The sequence below is a fragment of the Oncorhynchus keta genome, chromosome 19 (genome assembly GCF_023373465.1).
Source record: "Oncorhynchus keta strain PuntledgeMale-10-30-2019 chromosome 19, Oket_V2, whole genome shotgun sequence".
Classification (NCBI taxonomy): Eukaryota; Metazoa; Chordata; class Actinopteri; order Salmoniformes; family Salmonidae; genus Oncorhynchus; species Oncorhynchus keta.
The window spans coordinates 46,961,240-46,979,819 of NC_068439.1; the positions used below are offsets into that span (position 1 = coordinate 46,961,240).

The following is an 18,580-nucleotide window of genomic DNA, read 5'->3' on the forward strand; positions in this document are numbered from 1 at the left end:
ATAGTAACACAGGATAAACATACACATTTATAGTGGTCCTTCTGTAGCTCAGTTGGTAGAGCATGGTGCTTGTAACGCCAGGGTAGTGGGTTCGATTCCCGGGACCACCCATACGTAGAATGTATGCACACATGACTGTAAGTCGCTTTGGATAAAAGCGTCTGCTAAATGACATATATTATTATTATTATTATTAATATGTAAAAAATGGGTCCCTAGCAGACTGACCTCAATATGACTGCTTGTTTATAAAGAGATGGAGGGCAAGAGAGAGAGGGACAGAGACACTTAACATTGGTACATTTAGAAACTCTCACTTACAGTAATCATATACTTCGCACACGAACCGCCGCCCTCTTTGAGTAACACATGAATGTATTTACGTGAAATGCCTGGTCCATCGTGAATCTCTCTCGGTGGACAGGTCCGCATAGGAAAGGGAGATGGGCCTTTTCAAGGTGCACTTGTAAGGCTGTGATTGTCCAAAAGTGTTCCAACACTGTTGTTCTTCTCTGTAGTTGCCCAGTATCCAGTGACTTGTCGTGTAGTCCTGAACAGAACTACAGTTTATTTTCTTTCCATTAGCCCTTGAAGATGCTTCTTTGAACATAGGCTAGCCAGCCGTGTCAATGGTTTGAGCAGAGTAACTGGATGGTCCCACTTAAATTTGCTTTCGAAGATACTTTACAACTGTACCAGTGATTATCCGGGAGGTGAATTTATTATTTCTACCTCGTTGAGATTCAAAGTTCAAACCACTTTAATGTGTTGCTGCAGCTTCACGCTTTTTTGGTCTGGTATGTTAATTTCGTTACCCATCATTTATGCAGTTTGTTTGAAAGGGGTGGTTCTGTCAGGCTGACACATACTCTGACCTATTTGGGGGCGTGACTTGTCACTTGCAAAATGTATATAAAACCATTCTCATAGTTTCTCAAATCATATCCCTCTCTTAACAAAAACACCTTCATAATTTGTTCATATTACATGCACAACGCATAGGATGGAAACATTGTACATCTAGTGGGTATATTTTCCAAGTTGCAGTATTTACCTTAACATTTTTAATGACATAAAATAAACAAAAGGACATTAGTGTTCTGTAGATCGCCTCTGACCATTCCATGTTAGAAATATTGTTCCATTATTCACTTTTGAACGTGTTACAGTTTCGGCAGGAAAAGTCTCAAACAAAAACGCATTCCTTTGGGGAATTTGAAGAGGAAGACCTGCATCTTCACTCCTTGATTTATAAAAGGGTGTGAGTTGTTAACCACCCCTAGTTCTTTCCTTCCCCCTCTCTCTCTCTGCCTCATTTGAAGTTATTCATTGAAAACCTGATCTGACCTTTTGGATTCTCGTGGACAGTCATGACAACCCTTTTGATGCAATTGCTTACAGTGAATTTTAGATTATTTATGGCATGCATGCCCAATGCAGGTGACTCAGGTCAACTAATGTTGAATACTTGTCGTTACTAGTGAGATTCCAGTAACCAATCATTTATGATGTTTAAAAGTTGACAGCTATTACAAATCAGCTGTCAGAATCTGCATGAAGAGCAGTTTATTTTGAACCAATCAAAACTCAATATTTTATCTTAGTCCCTCTCCTAACCTCACGTTCTACACCATGGGCGACATGTTGAAAAGGAGTTAGAACGGAACGTGAAGAGCTACCGCCATTCTAAGGAGAAAAAAAAACTTTCAAATTGTTGTGAGAAGTTGAATAATACTGAACTAAAAATACTCACTTATCTATCCCAACGTGCTGTGAAGGGGTTGAGGGAAAGATTGACGCCAGGATTTGGTTTTCACAAGGTTTTCCCAAGGAGAACAACTGCTAGCGATTAGGCTACCTAAGCTATTGCTAGCATTTTGTGTGAGTTCATACGGAACCAAGCATAGTGTAACGGTATTGACTTGAAGTTGTTTGCAGGGTAGGGTGCCAGGTGTGTTGTGCCTACCAGAGAAAATATTGATTTCTCTTTTTTTGTTTGTGAGGGAATGAGTCCTGTCTGGGCCGTCAAGTCTACACTAATACAAAAGTCAGTATGGAAATGACTTTTCACAAACCCTTAAAACATCGGAAAAAACTTCAAAACAAATGTGTTCTTTTGTGTGGGTTGTATTAACAACATAAATGATCAAACACAATAATATAGCAAACAATGAGCTCTGGTTCCTCCCGATAAAGGAGTTCAGGGAACTCAAGTGACCTTATTCACGCAATGTTTGTCCGTTCATAAAGTGTAGCGTAAGCCCAGTCTCAATCATACAATCCAAATATCAAAGTCTTACCACACAACCATAAAGAGTATCAAATCTCAATAAGTCTTCAACTACAACTGACCACATAAGTATACATTGTACTAAAACGAATGAAATACAGTATGCATTGTGGTCAGACAATCCAATCCACCAACAGGCGGAGAAAGGCCATGAAGAACCAGCAGAGACTAACTGAGATGTGTAGTCCAAATGAGGCAATGAGAGGATCCGATCCTGGTTAAACTTGAGACTTAGCTACAAAGCACACTTTTAAATACAACAAAACAAACGGCGTAAAGAAGCTTCGGAACTGAGGGTTGAACACATCCTCATTCGCTCCACTATCACAACCCCACTTTTGCACAGCTAATGCTGGTTATATTTATTTGGGAATTGAAGGGGAAGCGCCCTATTGGAAGGAGAAGCATTTGCCTGGACCGTCACAATATGCACAAGCCGTTAACATTTAGGCTAGTTCAGCTATTAATCTATTGAAATAGAAAACGTTAGTGATCAAGCTAATCATGCATTGCAAACTATTTTGGTTTTCATACTTTTATCAAATATAATTAGATATTATCATAATCCATTGTGGTACACAGTTATGTTTTATATTACTTTATAAGAAATGGGTGTAAGGACTAGTACGTTCCATTTGCTCAGGCTAGTTTATTGTTTTTGTTAATGTGAGCCTTGTCCTGTATTTTCTTATTCCTGTAAGATATTAAAGCTAAGGGCTATATTAATGTGTATATGAAAGGTACTCATTGTATATATACTGTATATTGTGTGATCCTGTTTGTAAAACAGGTCAGATTTTTTAAGTTCCACCAAGGATGGCGAGTCCAGGACATCCTGGAAGATTTGCATGGGATGATTTATTTTCCTTTTCCTTGGAGGACAGTGAATTTGCACCGCCATTCTACATTGTGGTAGGATTCTTTGTTGCGAGACATCGTTGTGCCATACATTGTAGTGAGTCTGTCATAAGAACATACCACATTTAAGCATCTTACAGTGTTTATTGATATGCACAGTCACTCACATTATAGTGGTTTATAAATCAGTATTCTTAGTGAATTGGGTTGTTTTTTCCCTCTGGATTCGTGTTTATTGTATTTCTATTGAACTTTGCACATTGAAATCTGAGACACCATCAGACTAAAATAGAGTTGGGTACACCCTAGTTAACTATAGGCTGAATATATAGCCGTCTATTGTGCTTTTGATGTATTGAATTCATATTTATCTCATAGTACAAATTTCACACATCAACTCAAGTTTACTCAAGTTGATTATCTTTTAAATGTATTTTTAAATGTACAAAATATAAGCCTGCATTCTTTTCCGAAATGATTCAGTTGTGTGGTCTTCATTTCTCCCTACTGCTCCAGTAGTGAACCTATCTGGTCCAATAGAGTTTAAGCTTAAACATACAGTAGCCCATAGTGTCAAGCAATTGTTACACAGACATATAACCATTTTTAGTGAACAGCCGGAAATAACTGAACATGTGGCTCACCAGCATGTCATTTTCCCTATAATCTTTGTTCAAGGGCAACTTTCCCAGATGCTAATCCAAGACACCACCGTTTGGATTTTCTGTTTGGTTTGTGGGCGAGGGATCTCAAAATACTCAAAATACTATTTCATGCAATCATGGCTCTCTAGGGATATTCTGTCCCCGTCCATACAGGGTGGAATTTAGTACATCACATAGACAGGAATAAAGAACTCTCTGGGAAGAAGAAAGGTGTGGTGTATGTTTCATTAACTTAATTAACATGGTGTGATTGTGATAACATACAGCAGCTCAAATCCTTTTGTTTACCTGACCTAGAATACCTCACAATCAAATTCAGACCGTATTACCTCCCAAGAGCGTATTACCGTTATTACCTCCCACATGTATAGTCCCCCTCAAGCCAATACCACAACTTCTCTCAAGGAACTACACTGGACTTCATGCAAACTGGAAACCACATATTCTGAGGTCGCATTTATTGTAGCTGGGGATTTTAACAAAGAAAATTTGAAGAAAACGCTACCGAAGTTCTATCAACATATTGACTGTACTACTCACTCTGGGAAAACACTCGACCATTGCTACTCCCCCTTCCGGGATACCTACAAGTCCCTCCACTGCCCTGCCTTCAGCAAATCAGATCACGACTCCATTTTGCTCCTCCCATCCTATAGGCAGAAACTCAAACAGGAAGTACCCATGCTAAGGTCTATTCATTGCTAGGCTGACCAATCGGAATCCATGCTTCAAGATTGTTTTGAGATGTGTAGTCCAAATGAGGCAATGCGAGGATCCAATCCTGGTTAAACTTGAGACTTAGCTACAAAGCACACTTTTAAATACAACATAACAAACGGCTAAAGAAGTTTCGGAACTGAGGGTTGAACACATCCTCATTCGCTCCACTATCACAAACCCACTTTTATATTCCGGGTAGCCTCTGAGAATAACATTGACGTATACACGGACACGGTGACTGAGTTCATCAGGAAGCGTATAGGGGATGTTGTTCTCACAGTGACTATTACAACCTATTCAAACCAGAAACCGTGGATAGATGGCAGCATTTGTGCAAAACTGAAAGCGCAAACCACCGCATTTAACCATCGCAAGGTGACTGAAAATATGGTTGAATACAAACAGTGTAGTTATTCCCTCCGTAAGGCAAACAAACAGGCAAAACGTCAGTTCAAAGTGGAGTAGCAATTCAAACCCTCAGACACAAGACATATGCTGCAAGGTCTACAGACAATCACATATTACCAAGGGAACACCAGACACTGACGTCTTGCTCCCGGTTTTGCGCAAATGCCGCCATCCATCACAGTGGGTACAACGTCTCCAATGCACTTCCTTATAAACTCACTCACCAAATCAGCATATACGTCAATATTATTCTCTGAGGCTACCTGGAACATGTCCCAGTCCTCGTGATCAAATCTAGCTTGAAGCGGGGATTCCGATTGGTCAGGCCAGCGTTGAATATTTCTTAGCACGGGTGCATCCTGTTTGAGTTTCTGCCTATAGGAAGGGAGGAGCTAAATGGAGTCATGGTCAGATCACAATAGCTCTGTGGTTATTTGTTGTGGTAGGCAAATATAGCACCACCAGAGCAAACGGATAATGAACGGGAAATAAATGTTGTCTGATGATTTTGTTTTGTTGATCTGGTAGCAATAAGTCAATGTGTGTATATAACTTGTTTGTTCAATTTTTTGGGGTTGGATTGAGAAATACGAACTTTGTGCTAATGCCGGATGTTTACTGGGTAACCTCTTGGTTGCACGTGCATATAGAACGTCTTATTGTTTTGACAGTTGAAAATGTCTATTTGGCTGCAATTTTCACTCCATTTTGGGGGGTTTATGTCATAGCCCCTCTAGTAATTGAATAGGATCTCTATGAACAGGGCCTACAGAGTTACATTGGTGTGTGGTTTAATACATCTATCTAAGAAGACTGATCAGCAGCAGGCCTTCTCCCAGCAGAAATAAGGTTTATTATGCAAAATCTTGTTATTGAATTCAGAAGTTTCGCATTCTATCGCTTTAGGATTGCCTAATTTTTGTCAACATGACTTAGTATAACAAACTAGGACTAAACACAAAACAGACACTTTCAATGTTGGCCAAAACGTATTTGTTTGAATAATTATCCTCAGAACTTAAGAGTTGCCAGAAATCATCCGTGAACTATCAATAATGTTATTGTTCACTGATCCATAACAGTAATTATTCATCATTTGCCAGAATCCTTTTCTTTTGTAATAATAGAACAAGTGTCACGCCCTGGTCGAAGTATTTTGTGTTTATCTTTATGTATTGGGTCAGGCCAGGGTGTGGCATGGGGTTTTTGTATTGTGGTGTGTTTTGTCTTGGGGTTTTGGTGTGTATATATTGGGATTGTAGCTAGTGGGGTGATCTAGCAAAGTCTATGGCTGTCTGGAGTGGTTCTCAATCAGAGGCAGGTGTTTATCGTTGTCTCTGATTGGGAACCATATTTAGGCAGCCATATTCTTTGAGTTTGTTGTGGGTGAATGTCCTTAGTGTCCTTGTTCCTGGCTGTGTTAGTTTTCACTAGTATAGGCTGTTTCGGTTTTCGTTACGTTCTTTGTTTTGTAGTGTTTGTATTTTAGATTAGTGTGTTTTTTTGTTCATTAAACATGGATCGCAATCTACACGCTGCGTTTTGGTCCGACTCTCCTTAACCACACCTAGAAAGCCGTTACAACAAGACATGACAGTCAATCTTTAAGTTTACAGCTCCAGGCTCAGTTCACCCTTTGCAGCGGGGAATGCCACGGCATGAACATAGGAGAAAAAGGGGAATAAACAGAAAGTAAATAAAGGCCTGTTGTTGTTTATTGGTGTTATTTGCGCTTTCTAACGGTATGGCAGCGGCAGCCCCGTGATGCCAAATATCAGAGCATAGCTAATGACCCATACTATAATGGCACTATGGAGGTTTTGACTGATCCCCCACCCCTCCCAAATGCCTCCACCCCCGACACACTGATTTATATTTGACTCCCCCCATTAGCTCCAGGCCTGTGCTCGGCGGTAGGAAAAGTGCCATGACAGAAGAGAAGAGTAAAATTAAACTTTTTTTTTTTTGAAAACTCTATAAGATCTATCATGGCTGCAGGGAAGATGTGTCTGTGTGTGTCTGTCAAAGGGGCAATGCAATCATCTTGTAAAAGTGGGATGAAAAATGTGTGGGTGATTGCTAGTGCTAATGGCTCGGTTAGCGTGTGAATCAGAGGGCACAGTAGAGAGAGAGAGAGGAAAGGAAAGACGATGAGCGTGATAGAAAGGAGGTGAAATGGGAAAATGGATAGAGAACTGAGGAGAAACACATTAAGAAGAGAAAGCACGAGGTGTGGCGAGTGAGAACATTAATTGAAGAGAAAAGGGTGAAAGCGGCACAGTACTAGAAATGAATGGGAATGAGAGAAAAGACAAATGAGTAGATGAGTGTGATTTATGCTAAAGCCGCAGCGTGGTGGCTGTGTGTGACTGGAACTCTGTCTGCACTCTGTCATATTAGTAGGAGTGTTAATGAAGTGCATTAGGCAGCAGTGATATATCTGAAGAGTGGGATGTGTTCGTTCCCTCTCTCCCCTACCTAGATCTGTCTACCTCCCTTTATTTAAGGCCTTTAGCTAAACATGCCGACTCTGACTATGATAAACATGGTCTGTGTAGCAGACAGCCAAAACCAGTCTCACTGGGAGCATCGTCCTCAGGGCAGTGTTCACCCATTAACAGAACTTCACAAGACAGTAAAGTAAGAGACCGCACAGAGCGAGGCAAAGATGCCGCTAATGCCACCGCTGCTCTATTCAGTCAGACGATTTATGTACCAGCACTTTGCAGAGTAACTGCATATTAAGCTACTTATTCATTTTAGGTGACTCAGGGACTTTACTTTAAAGTTTCCCTGTCTTCACAACTCTGACTCACAGTATAGTATCCTGTCTCTGTCACCCCAACATCATCTTTCTCTTTCACTCCCTCTTTCCATATGTATCTCTCTCTCCCTCCCTCTCTCTATCCTTCCCCCTCCCTCCATCCTGCAGGATTCCAGCCCACACCAACCTCTTTTTCCCTCCCTCTCTCACTGCATCTGTCCCTCCTCCGTGCCAGGAGGCCAAAACCACTGTCGCCGCCACTACACACACACACACACACACACACACACACACACACACACACACACACACACACACACACACACACACACACACACACACACACACACACACACACACACACACACACACACACACACACACACACACACACACACACACACACACGGCTGCCAGCTCAAAGGAGACGGTCAGAGAGGAGGCCAGCGTGCGAGCTGTACCACGTAGGGCAAAAAAAACAAATCCATCTCCCCTCCCAGCCCATTTCCCCCGCCCTTCCTGTCCCCTTCGCTGGAACCGCCATGATGACTGGCCACTTCACAGCAAGCCCGTAGGGAGACAGCTGAGGAAGTTGAGGGAAAAGCAGAGAGAGGTTGTTGTTTTTTTGTTTTACTTAGTAACAAAGACATTTAGTACAAACAGATTGTGACACAACAGGAAAAGAATAACAAATTAATTAAATTGTACCGTTATTGTTTGAATACCCTTATTAAGGGACTGAGATGATGATGTAGGATGATGTTTGGATGATATACAAGCAGCACTACAATCCTCTGGAACTACCGGTTAGCAGATTATGACTGGTCCAGGTTTACTGCTATGCTACACTGTTGTAGAATGTGAGCATGACATATTCATCCATGGATGTCAGCTAGCCAGCCAAGACTAGCTTAGCCTTTAGCAGAAAGGCCAAAGCATGTTTCCAAGGCTGAGATTGAACGTCTTGTCACTTTAGCATCAGATTGGATGGCAAGAAGTTTTCTGCGACATTTCAACGCATGCAAACTAAGCATGAGCAATTCCGTTATTGAACTTCTCAAACTGCATCCTTTCAGGGGAGCCATGGACACTAAATAAGTTGATCCGGCTATGCCTCGGCCTTGGCTTTTAATTAACTGTCCGTGGTACTGAACACAGTGAGGAGCCTCCTCTGGTGTACACAAGTTCATAACTTATTAATAATGTATTTACCTTTACAAGTGTGAACATCACTAGGGTACAAACTGGGTATGTTTGACTAATTGACACACCCTGGGACATTGGAGGATGAAATATCTCTATTTGAACAGTGCCTAAGCAGTTGAAAGACTTACTCCTTACTCTACTTACTATACACTACTATATGGAGGCTGCAGTTCCACCTAATCATACCCAGCTTCCAATCGGCTCATTCATTCCCCCACCTCTCCCCTGTAACTATTCCCCAGGCCGTTGCTGTAAATAATGTGTTCTCAGTCAACTTACCAGGGAAAATAAAGGTTAAATATACACATATTGAACTGTAGGACGAAGGCTGACCAGTCGAGTGCCACTGGAGATGAAATGAAGCTCACACTTGCCAGCATGCAGATATTCTAGCTGCACTACTTCAACTAATTAGTGACTCTGGGGTACATGCTGGCCGCTCTACAAATAGATTTGATCAAGATCATCATGAAGAAAATTATCAAGGGATTGGTCTGAGTACCGTTAAAGTCTGAGTACTCATTTTCTCTGGCTGAGCACTATGCTGGTGTGAGAGGTTAGGTTTCCACCATGTTGCTTTTACATGACAGCATTTAGGATGTGTCATGATAACCTTATAAAGGAGGGAAGGAAGGAAAGGAGGACGGATGGATGGAGAGACAGAAATTAGGTGGAAGAAAGGAAAGACGAAAAATTGAAGGGAAGAAGGAAGTGATTGATGAACTAATCTCTATCAAAAATAATACAAATGGCGTGCAAAGCAATGAGCATACATGAACAGTTTCAGCGCCATTTATATGACCAAGATGAATCTCACCTTCAACAACATTAATTGGACATATACTCTTTAAATAAAAGGGTGTACAGGAATAAGTGATGAATGCTTCTGCTTGTGAGTAATAATCTGGTGAAATACGTTTTTAGCGTAGTATGGGGTAACAGAGGACTGCATGTGGAAGGAAGGAAGCTGGGTTTGTTGGCTAACTACTCCCATCATTCATTTGTTCTCTCAGTTCCCGCTCAGCTCCATCCTCTGGTAACATTACTATAATGACAGAACCTCATGCTGCGCAATCAATTTCTCTGATAAATAATAATGATGAAGCCCGCGCTGGGCGCCTGGCGACGTGGCAGATTTCTGCTTATAACGAGGACCATTTTCATCATAACCGTTATGGATGCCTGCCATGGGACGGCGGTGAATCCTGGGTAATATTTTCCTGATGAGACGTTTGCAAGGAGGGAGGGTAAACAACTTTACATATGTGCTTGTTTAAAAAATGTATGGATGGTGATAGAATGCTTCACATTAGAAAGTAATATCTACTGGGTTGTCTGTGACAAACTGACACCAATCCTAATGACACTATTCAGTATTCACAATGTCACTTGATTGCCTAACTGTTTAAACATACGTTGGACATTTGTACTGCAAACAACACCATAAAGGATCTCGCCATTTTTCTCACTTGTTGTTTCATATTATAAGACTAACACAGTTGCCGGCTTGTAGAGCAGACCAAATGTATGATTCTGGGGAAGCACACATTGTTAATACGTCCTTGAATCAAGAGTCCACAGAAAGAACAGCTGTTATAAAAATGTATTTAGAATAAAACATATGTAGCCTTACATGTAGTGTGGTCAATTTACACCGCATACCTCAGGCAAGACCATCATCATCATCATCTCTATCATCAGTCCAAGGACATAGTTGGAGGAGGTTATAGTAGTGTTATTAAAACGAACAAGTTTTACAGGATAGCAAAGCACAAAACACGACGCATAACTCTGAGAGAGACCAGTGCTAGAGGTCTGACAGGGGAAAATCAACACATACAGACACAGTATACTGATGATGGGCAGCAGGCCACAGACCCATCGGTGGTAAAGTAATAGGATGTGTTTTGTCTACTAGGTATCTCCCCAAAGCAGTACACATCTATAAGCAACACACTTAGAATGTTTTTCGGTTCGTTTTCTTGTCACGAGTACAATAAAATTGAAATGAAACAAGCTACAGACCACGCAAATGAAAAGGTGTTTGTGTCTGAGGTAGCAAGGCAATCATGGCTTTCTTATTATTTTTTTACATCAATTTATAAAACTATTCTACACAATGACCTCTTACAATTGCCACTTACGAATCCGATTTATTTCTGAACAGCTTTAAATTTAAATTAATTTATTGTTTCCACTATCACGCCTTAATACAACAATCCAAATTAATTACTACAACGGTAAACCAGTCTGCCACACTTGGAGTGACAACTGTATAGGCACAGAAGAGGTTAAGTTCACATTGCAATTGCGGCCGGCATGACAACTCCGACAGAAAAGCATTATTTACGCTTTAAAGAGGAAAAATATTTTCAAAAACAAACGTGAAGCTTCAAAGGACTGACACAGAGCCGATTGTCTAAAATGACCATTTGAGGCGATAATCTTAAATTGGGCCTTCTCTTTCCCAAATCAGAGAGAAAAACAGTGAACATGTCCATCGTGGAGACGGCAGAGGGTACAAGCAGAGGGAGGCAGTGGAATAACAACAATGTAAACAGTTTGATTCCCAGTTTAAGCAGAACAAAACAAAAGCAACAAAAATAATTCCCAAAAAGCATCTGCTCTTATACAAAGCCCCCGAACTCCATAACAATCGGCATGTTCTTAAAAATCACTGACAAATGTTTAACCGACTCCAGGTGCAATCTACAGTTCATAAAATGTACATTTTGCATAGTACTAGACGATGACGACGTGGTAATAGCAGTAAAGTTCTGTATGTCTTTGGGTTTTAGGGAGGTCTCTTGCTAGAGGCTCTAGCTCTCCGTCTGTCCTCCAGAAAAGGGAGAGCGTATAAGCTGTGTGTTTGGGAATGTTTCTCTCTCTCTCTCCGAAAGGAACTTTCTGAGGGTCCTCACATCACCTGAAAACAGAGATAAAACACACACATTACATAGCAGACCATCCATATACAAACACACACACACACACACTGGTGAGCACACACATGCACACAAATTAGCTATACTAAACAAAGTTGTCAGACAGGTCAAAAATGATCAAGATCAAAAAGTGTCTCCTCCTTATCTCTGGGTAAATACATTTCTCTGTCAGAATAATCACTGAGGTAAAATACACATTAAGCAGAGCAAATACACTCTTTCAAAATGTCACGCCCTGACCTGCTACACCATAGAGAAACAAGGGCTCTCTATGGTCAGGGCGTGACTCGGGGGTATTCTAGTTTATAATTTCTATGTTGTGTTCTAGTTTATATTTTCTATGTTGGTGTTTTGTATGATTCCCAATTAGAGACAGCTGGTAATTGTTGTCTCTAATTGGGATCATATTTAAGTAGATATTTTTCCCACCTGTGTTTGTGGGATATTGTTTTGGGTTTGTGCAGGTGCACCACGTAGTCACGTTTAGGTGTTCGGTTTAATATATTTTGTTTTGTTTAAGTTTCTCTTTGAATTGAATATGTGGAACTCAACATCCGCTGCGCCTTGGTCCTGTTCTTACAACAGCCGTGACACAAAAGAAGACAAAATAAATGTGTCTACCCACAGTTATTTCTATATGGGGAGGGAATGAGAGTTCAGGGATGCATAGAAAATGAATATATTTTGCTGTGTTTTGATATAAACCACACACATCAGCAGATAAAGTATCAGAGGCTCTTAAAATGCAATCAGGGCATGTTGGAAAACAGACTGGCAGTCTCTCAAGCCCTTCACAACTCATTTAGAGAGAGGAGACAGGAGACATAAGGGACGCAGATGGGCACTAAGGATTCTGGGAGAGGCTTTTAAAGGCGTCTCCTCGGAACAAGAGGCTGGGATCTGAATGGACATTTCAACCTATTCAACCGTACTCTGGGGTTAGAGGAATTTACAAGAACTACTTTTAATAGAGTTACAATGAACAAAAATATGAACACAACATGTAAAGTGTTGGTCCCATGTTTCAAGAGCTGAAATACTCCAAGAAATGTTCCATACGCGCAAAAAGCTTATTCATCTCAAATGTTGTCGTTCTACATTCCCCTCGCTCCCTCAGTGACATGAATAAGGCTATTTCATATTTTTTAAAGTGTAGAAGTCAGAACCCATCAGTATAGATAAGAAAGGAGGGAATAAAAGAGATACGTGGCAAATGTGTGTTGACTATGGGTGCATATTAAGAGGACATAAATACCAAAACTGACCCAGGTTTAATTAAATCTGTGAAAAAAAATCAGATAGCACTGGCTAACATAATGGACATCAAGGGAAGAAAAAAAGTACTGGCGAGGGAAAAGAAATTGGCTCTTGTGAAGGAGCGGCCAAATACTACTACGTAACAAATAAATGGTTTAACTGACTGTAAGGCAATGGGAAGAGTTGAGATGAGCTGAGATGTTATTAGGCGAGAGGGTGGGAGAGAGAGATAGAGAAGACGACACAGTAATTAGAGTAACAGCAGTAAACTTGTGCTGCTGGTCTACAGCGCCTCAGAATCCATCTCTGCCTCCATATACAAGTACATTTCAGTGATCTATTTTATTTTCTGTGTGTTTTGTTACTCCCTCCTATTTGTCCTATCTACTGCCCTTGATAAGCACAAAACTGCCATTCTCCTCCAGAGAGTGCCTGAATCTCTTGTACATTCAGTTCATTGAACAGTTGGAATGCATGCCAAGTAGCTAGCGGCAGTATACCTGTTTTTCTCATTTACCCATTACGAAATGAGCCCCAGCTAATTTCCTCCTATCAGATCCTGAGTGCAGCGGATATTATGCAGAGGGATGAGAAATATAGATTACCTGTGGTCTCGAAGAGAGGCTTGAAGCTACAAGAAAAGCAGAAACAACTTTGTGAGAAAAAAACACAATATTGACCCTCTCCCTAAACCAACACTGCTCCTACACACACACACGTGCGAGTAAACTAAGTAAACTCAGAAGAAACGCCCTCTCACTGTCAACTGCGTTTATTTTCAGCAAACTTAAATATTTGTATGAACATAGCAAGATTCAACAACTGAGACATGAAGGGAACAAGTTCCACAGACATGTGAATAACAGAAATGGAATAATGTGTCCCTGAACAAAGGGGGGTCAAAAACAAAAGTAACAGTCAGTATCTGGTGTGGCCACCAGCTGCATTTAAGTATTGCAGTGCATCTCTTCCTCATGGATTGCACCAGATTTGCCAGTTCCTGCTGTGAGCTGTTACCCCACTCTTCCACCAAGGCACCTGAAAGTTCCTGGACATTTCTGGGGGGGGGGGGCCCTAGCCCTCACCCTCCGATCCAACAGGTACCAGACGTGCTCAATGGGATTGAGATCCGGGCTCTTCGCTGGCTATGGCAGAACACTGACATTCCTGTCTTGCAGGAAATCACGCACAGAACGAGCAGTATGGCTGGTGGCAGTGTCATGCTGGAGGGTCATGTCAGGATGAGCCTGCAGGAAGGGTACCACATGAGGAAGGAGGATGTCTTCCTTGTAACGCACTGCATTGAGATTGCCTGCAATGACAACAAGCTCAGTCCGATGATGCTGTGACACACCACCCCAGACCATGACCATCCACCTCCAAATCCTGCTCCAGAGTACAGGCCTCGGTCTAACGCTCATTCCTGAGAACAAAACGCAACTTTTCTGAGAAGAGCACTTTTTGCCAGTCATCCCACTTTTTGCCAGTCCTGTCTGGTCCAGTGATGGTGGGTTTGTGCCCATAGGCAACGTTGTTGCCAGTGATGTCTGGTGAGGACCTGCCTTACAACAGGCCTACAAGCCCAGCCTCTCTCAGCCTATTGCGGACAGTCTGAACACTGATGGAGGGATTGTGCGTTCCTGGTGTAACTCGGGCAGTTGTTGTTGCCATCCTGTACCTGTCCCGCAGGTGTGATGTTCGGATGTACCGATCCTGTGCAGGTCTTGCTACATGTGGTCTGCCACTGCGAGCACGATCAGCTGTCCATCGGCTGTCTGTCCTGCAGCGCTGTCTGCAATTGCAATTTATTGCCCTGGCCACATCTGCAGTCCTCATGCCTCCTTGCAGTATGCCCAAGGCACATTCACGCAAATGAGCAGGGACCCTGGGCATCTTTCTTTTGGTGTTGTTTAGAGTCAGCAGAAAGGCCTCATTAGTGTCCTAAGTTTTCATAACTGTGATCTTATTTGCCTACCGTCTGTAAGCTGTTAGGACACTAACAACTGTTCCACAGGTGCATGTTCATTAATTGTTTAAGTTTAAAAAAAAAAAATGTATCCATTATTTTACCAGGTAAGTTGACTTGTTCTCATTTGCAGCAACAACCTGGGGAATAGTTACATGGGAGAGGAGGGGGATTAATGAGCCAATTGTAAACTGGGGTTTATTAGGTGACCATGATGGTTTGAGGGCCAAATTGGGAAATTTAGCCAGGACACCAGGGTTAACACCAGGGTTAACACCCCTACTCTTACGATAAGTGCCATGGGATCTTTAATGACCTCAGAGAGTCAGGACACCCGTTTAACATCCCATCCGAAAGACGGCACCCTACACAGGGCAGTGTCCTACTGGCCCTCCAACACCACTTCCAGCAGCATCTGGTCTCCCATCCAGGAACTGACCAGGACCAACCCTGCTTAGCTTCAGAAGCAAGCCAGCAGTGGTATGCAGGGTGGTATGGTGCTGGCTCATGGTTCATTGAACAAGCATGGGAAAAAGTGTTTAAACCCTCTACAATGAAGATCTGTGAAGTTGTTTGGATTTTTAAGAATTGTCTTTGAAGGACAGGGTCCTGTAAAAAAGGGACGTTTCCTTTTTTGCTGAGTTTATTATCTATTAGTGTTGTTGAGATCATTGTTGAAATCTTTGAGTCATTGCACCTGCCAAGTGAGCAGTAAAACCAGTATTGATACCCACACAGCACCCTGTAGATTACTTTGAACTAAACTCCTCTTGCCCAGGAAAAGGTAAGAGCAGAGGGAGGTAAACAGAGAAAAGATGAGAGGGAGGTAGAGTTAGAGGATTTACGACTGCACTCAGGATAAGTGGTGATGATCTGTTCCAAGACGTCTGCCTTGTCAGAGCTTCTGTTGTGTGAGTGGTACAACAGCTCATCTGAAACACACATACAGTTTAACACACCGTGTGTGTGTGTGTGTGTGTGTGTGTGTGTGTGTGTGTGTGTGTGTGTGTGTGTGTGTGTGTGTGTGTGTGTGTGTGTGTGTGTGTGTGTGTGTGTGTCGAACCGACCTGTGTTTTCGGTGAGGGCCCTTCGCTCTTGCATGCTGGGGGACGACACTCCATTCACCCTGGAGTCCATCTCCGGCTGAGAGAGAGGAAAAATGATGAAAGATAGATGGAGTAGTAAAGAGGGCAAGGGAGGAGGGGAAAAAACAAGAGGAGGGATTGAGGATCAAGTAAGACGAGAAGAGGCTAACAGAAGAATCGAGAGAAAAACAGGAACAAAGTCAGAAAGAAAAGTAAAGAACAGGGAGGGAGAGAGAAAAGGACAAGCATCATTACTAAAACATGGAGTCCTCACTCTTCATTATTTATAGTGGCATACTTCACTTCACAAAATATTGCTCTGCATAGAAATCATCAGTCACATACAAGGAAATACCACACAGTGTGACACGATGGGGCTGGGATCAAATATGTCATCACATGTAGTAATATTTACATGTGTCTATTGCCCTGTCCCAATTTGTGTCAAACACCATCACTCCCTGTCTTTGAGTTCCGCTAAATATCTAATGGTTTGGATTCTTGTTAGTTTAATTCGATGACTTTTAGTCATGAAAAAGTCAAATTATTTCATGGGGAACTGGCTTAGAAACTTCTGTGAATCCATGTTGTGTACTCGGCTAAGGCATTTCAGTTACCATGAAAAAGAAAGAGAGACATAATACCATTAAAATGGATAAACAAAGTTAATACTGTAAGACAGCATACTCAACATGTTTTTAAGGATCTTCAAGCAAACTTGACAGTTCATCAATGCAGTAAAAGCATGATGAATGTATGAACACGCACGCACACAGAACAGGGCACCTGATATCCACTGACATTTACTATCTAGTCCAATATGCCCCTTAGCTTTCCAGAGACAATCAAATTAGCCTGCCTGCCTATCCCATCCCTCGCTCCTCTTCTCTCTCCCCGTCTGTACAATCTCTGGCTCGTCTCCTAACTCCTATTCAGTCCCCAGCGGTATTAAAGGTTAACGTGATGGAAACCTATCCAGAGCATTCACACAATGTCTGTAGGGTTCACTGAAAATTGCACTGACTACACAGAGCTCTCTAATAAAACCTGAACATGCAGTACAAAATATCATATTTTTTGTTTAGCGTTTATTACAATTTATTCTGATTTAGAGGCCTACATTGGTATTTTGGGTAATTTCCGACAGACAAAATCATGGATACATTTTTATGTCTGTGTGCAATTTGAAGGAAGTCGAAGGAAGCATATCATTAGCCCAGCTTCTCCTCTTCTTACTACTCCTAAACTGGGTGGTTTGTCATTTAAGGTCTTACAAAGCTATACATAGCTATCAATATTTTAAACACCAGTTAACTGTGCTGATAATTTAAGAAATACGATTCTATCAACTTCCTCATTTACGGACTACTTTGTGTTCTGCCTGCGCTCTCTTCCTGCAAGGCTTGCTGGGGTTTTGTAAACAAAACTCCCAGGAGACATCCAGCTGTTGCGTACTGTAGCAGCTAAAGTAGCTAGCTTTCTTCGTATTGGCAAATCATCAAAATATTTGATAAATCATGTCGGACTTTGAGATATCTTTTTTTTATACAGAGCCATATTTATTCGACGCTGAGCAACACAGAATGAGGCTGAATCAACAGAGCCTGTTGCCGAGCTACCAGGAGCAGTGGCAAATACCAGGTCTGAGGGGGAGTGGTGGTGCAACCGCGGGGCTTGTCAACCCATGGCAACCAACGATGAGTGTTTGTGCTGCACAGAGTGGGACTTGCTATGCCATAGATTGGGGGGCTTGATATCTGCAGCAAAGATAGCAGCACACCCAGAGATTGTGTAACAAACCTCGAAGACTTTTCTGCGCTCATCAATCCTGGAGTTGAAAATAAAACTGGAAGAAGCAGCTCATACCTGCTGGACTGAATGGACACCTGTCTATCAAGTAAGTGACATTATTCTTGCTTGTCCCAGCACAAAGTAACATAATATAAAGAAGATAATCTATTGGTAACCTTTGCTTTATAATTGCACTCAATTCACAAATAACTTATATTTGTTCGTAGTCAATACAGGCTGGTTGCATATCGACTGGTGTTGGAGTGGGCACTGAAGGGAGAGAGACTGGGACGAGGGAAAGGAAGAGTCTTGCCTTAATGTGGAGTTTGTGCAATTCCGCGCAAATATCCCTCACCGACAGGAGTCTACATGGGATTCAAGGAGGCTGAGGATGTAATGGGTCTGTTGTAATTATACTCTTATGATTCAGCTTCACAGCCAGACATTGCTTGACCAATTTTATCAAATCAACCTATTTTGTTACTATCGACTATAAGTGATTCATTACAGTATGCCACATGAGATAGTGTTGTATATGAAATACAGTATAGCAGTCAGATCAATGTATCAGTAACATTTTAATACTAAAGATACATTGGTAAAAGCCAAGAAATCATAGTGTAGA

General features: G+C 41.7%; 1 protein-coding gene across 5 annotated transcripts in view; it reads right to left on the reverse strand.

The window, feature by feature from the left end:
* Positions 1-10,494: 10,494 nt before the first annotated feature.
* LOC118398379 (utrophin-like) overlaps positions 10,495-18,580 on the reverse strand; it is a 176,033-nt gene continuing 167,947 nt past the window's right edge. For 3 of the 5 annotated variants that reach the window (XR_008071034.1, XR_008071033.1, XR_004828614.2), the window contains 3 exons: positions 16,147-16,329; positions 13,719-13,744; positions 10,495-11,837 (listed from right to left, as the gene is read on the reverse strand). Coding sequence is in view for 2 of the 5 variants with exons in the window: in XM_052470694.1 (XP_052326654.1) it covers positions 15,839-16,050; positions 16,144-16,222 (291 nt within the window). In the remaining 3 variants the exon portion in view is untranslated. Of the gene's footprint in view, positions 11,838-13,718; positions 13,745-15,396; positions 16,051-16,143; positions 16,330-18,580 lie in introns of those variants that run through there. The other 2 variants (XM_052470692.1, XM_052470694.1) reach the window with 2 other exon arrangements.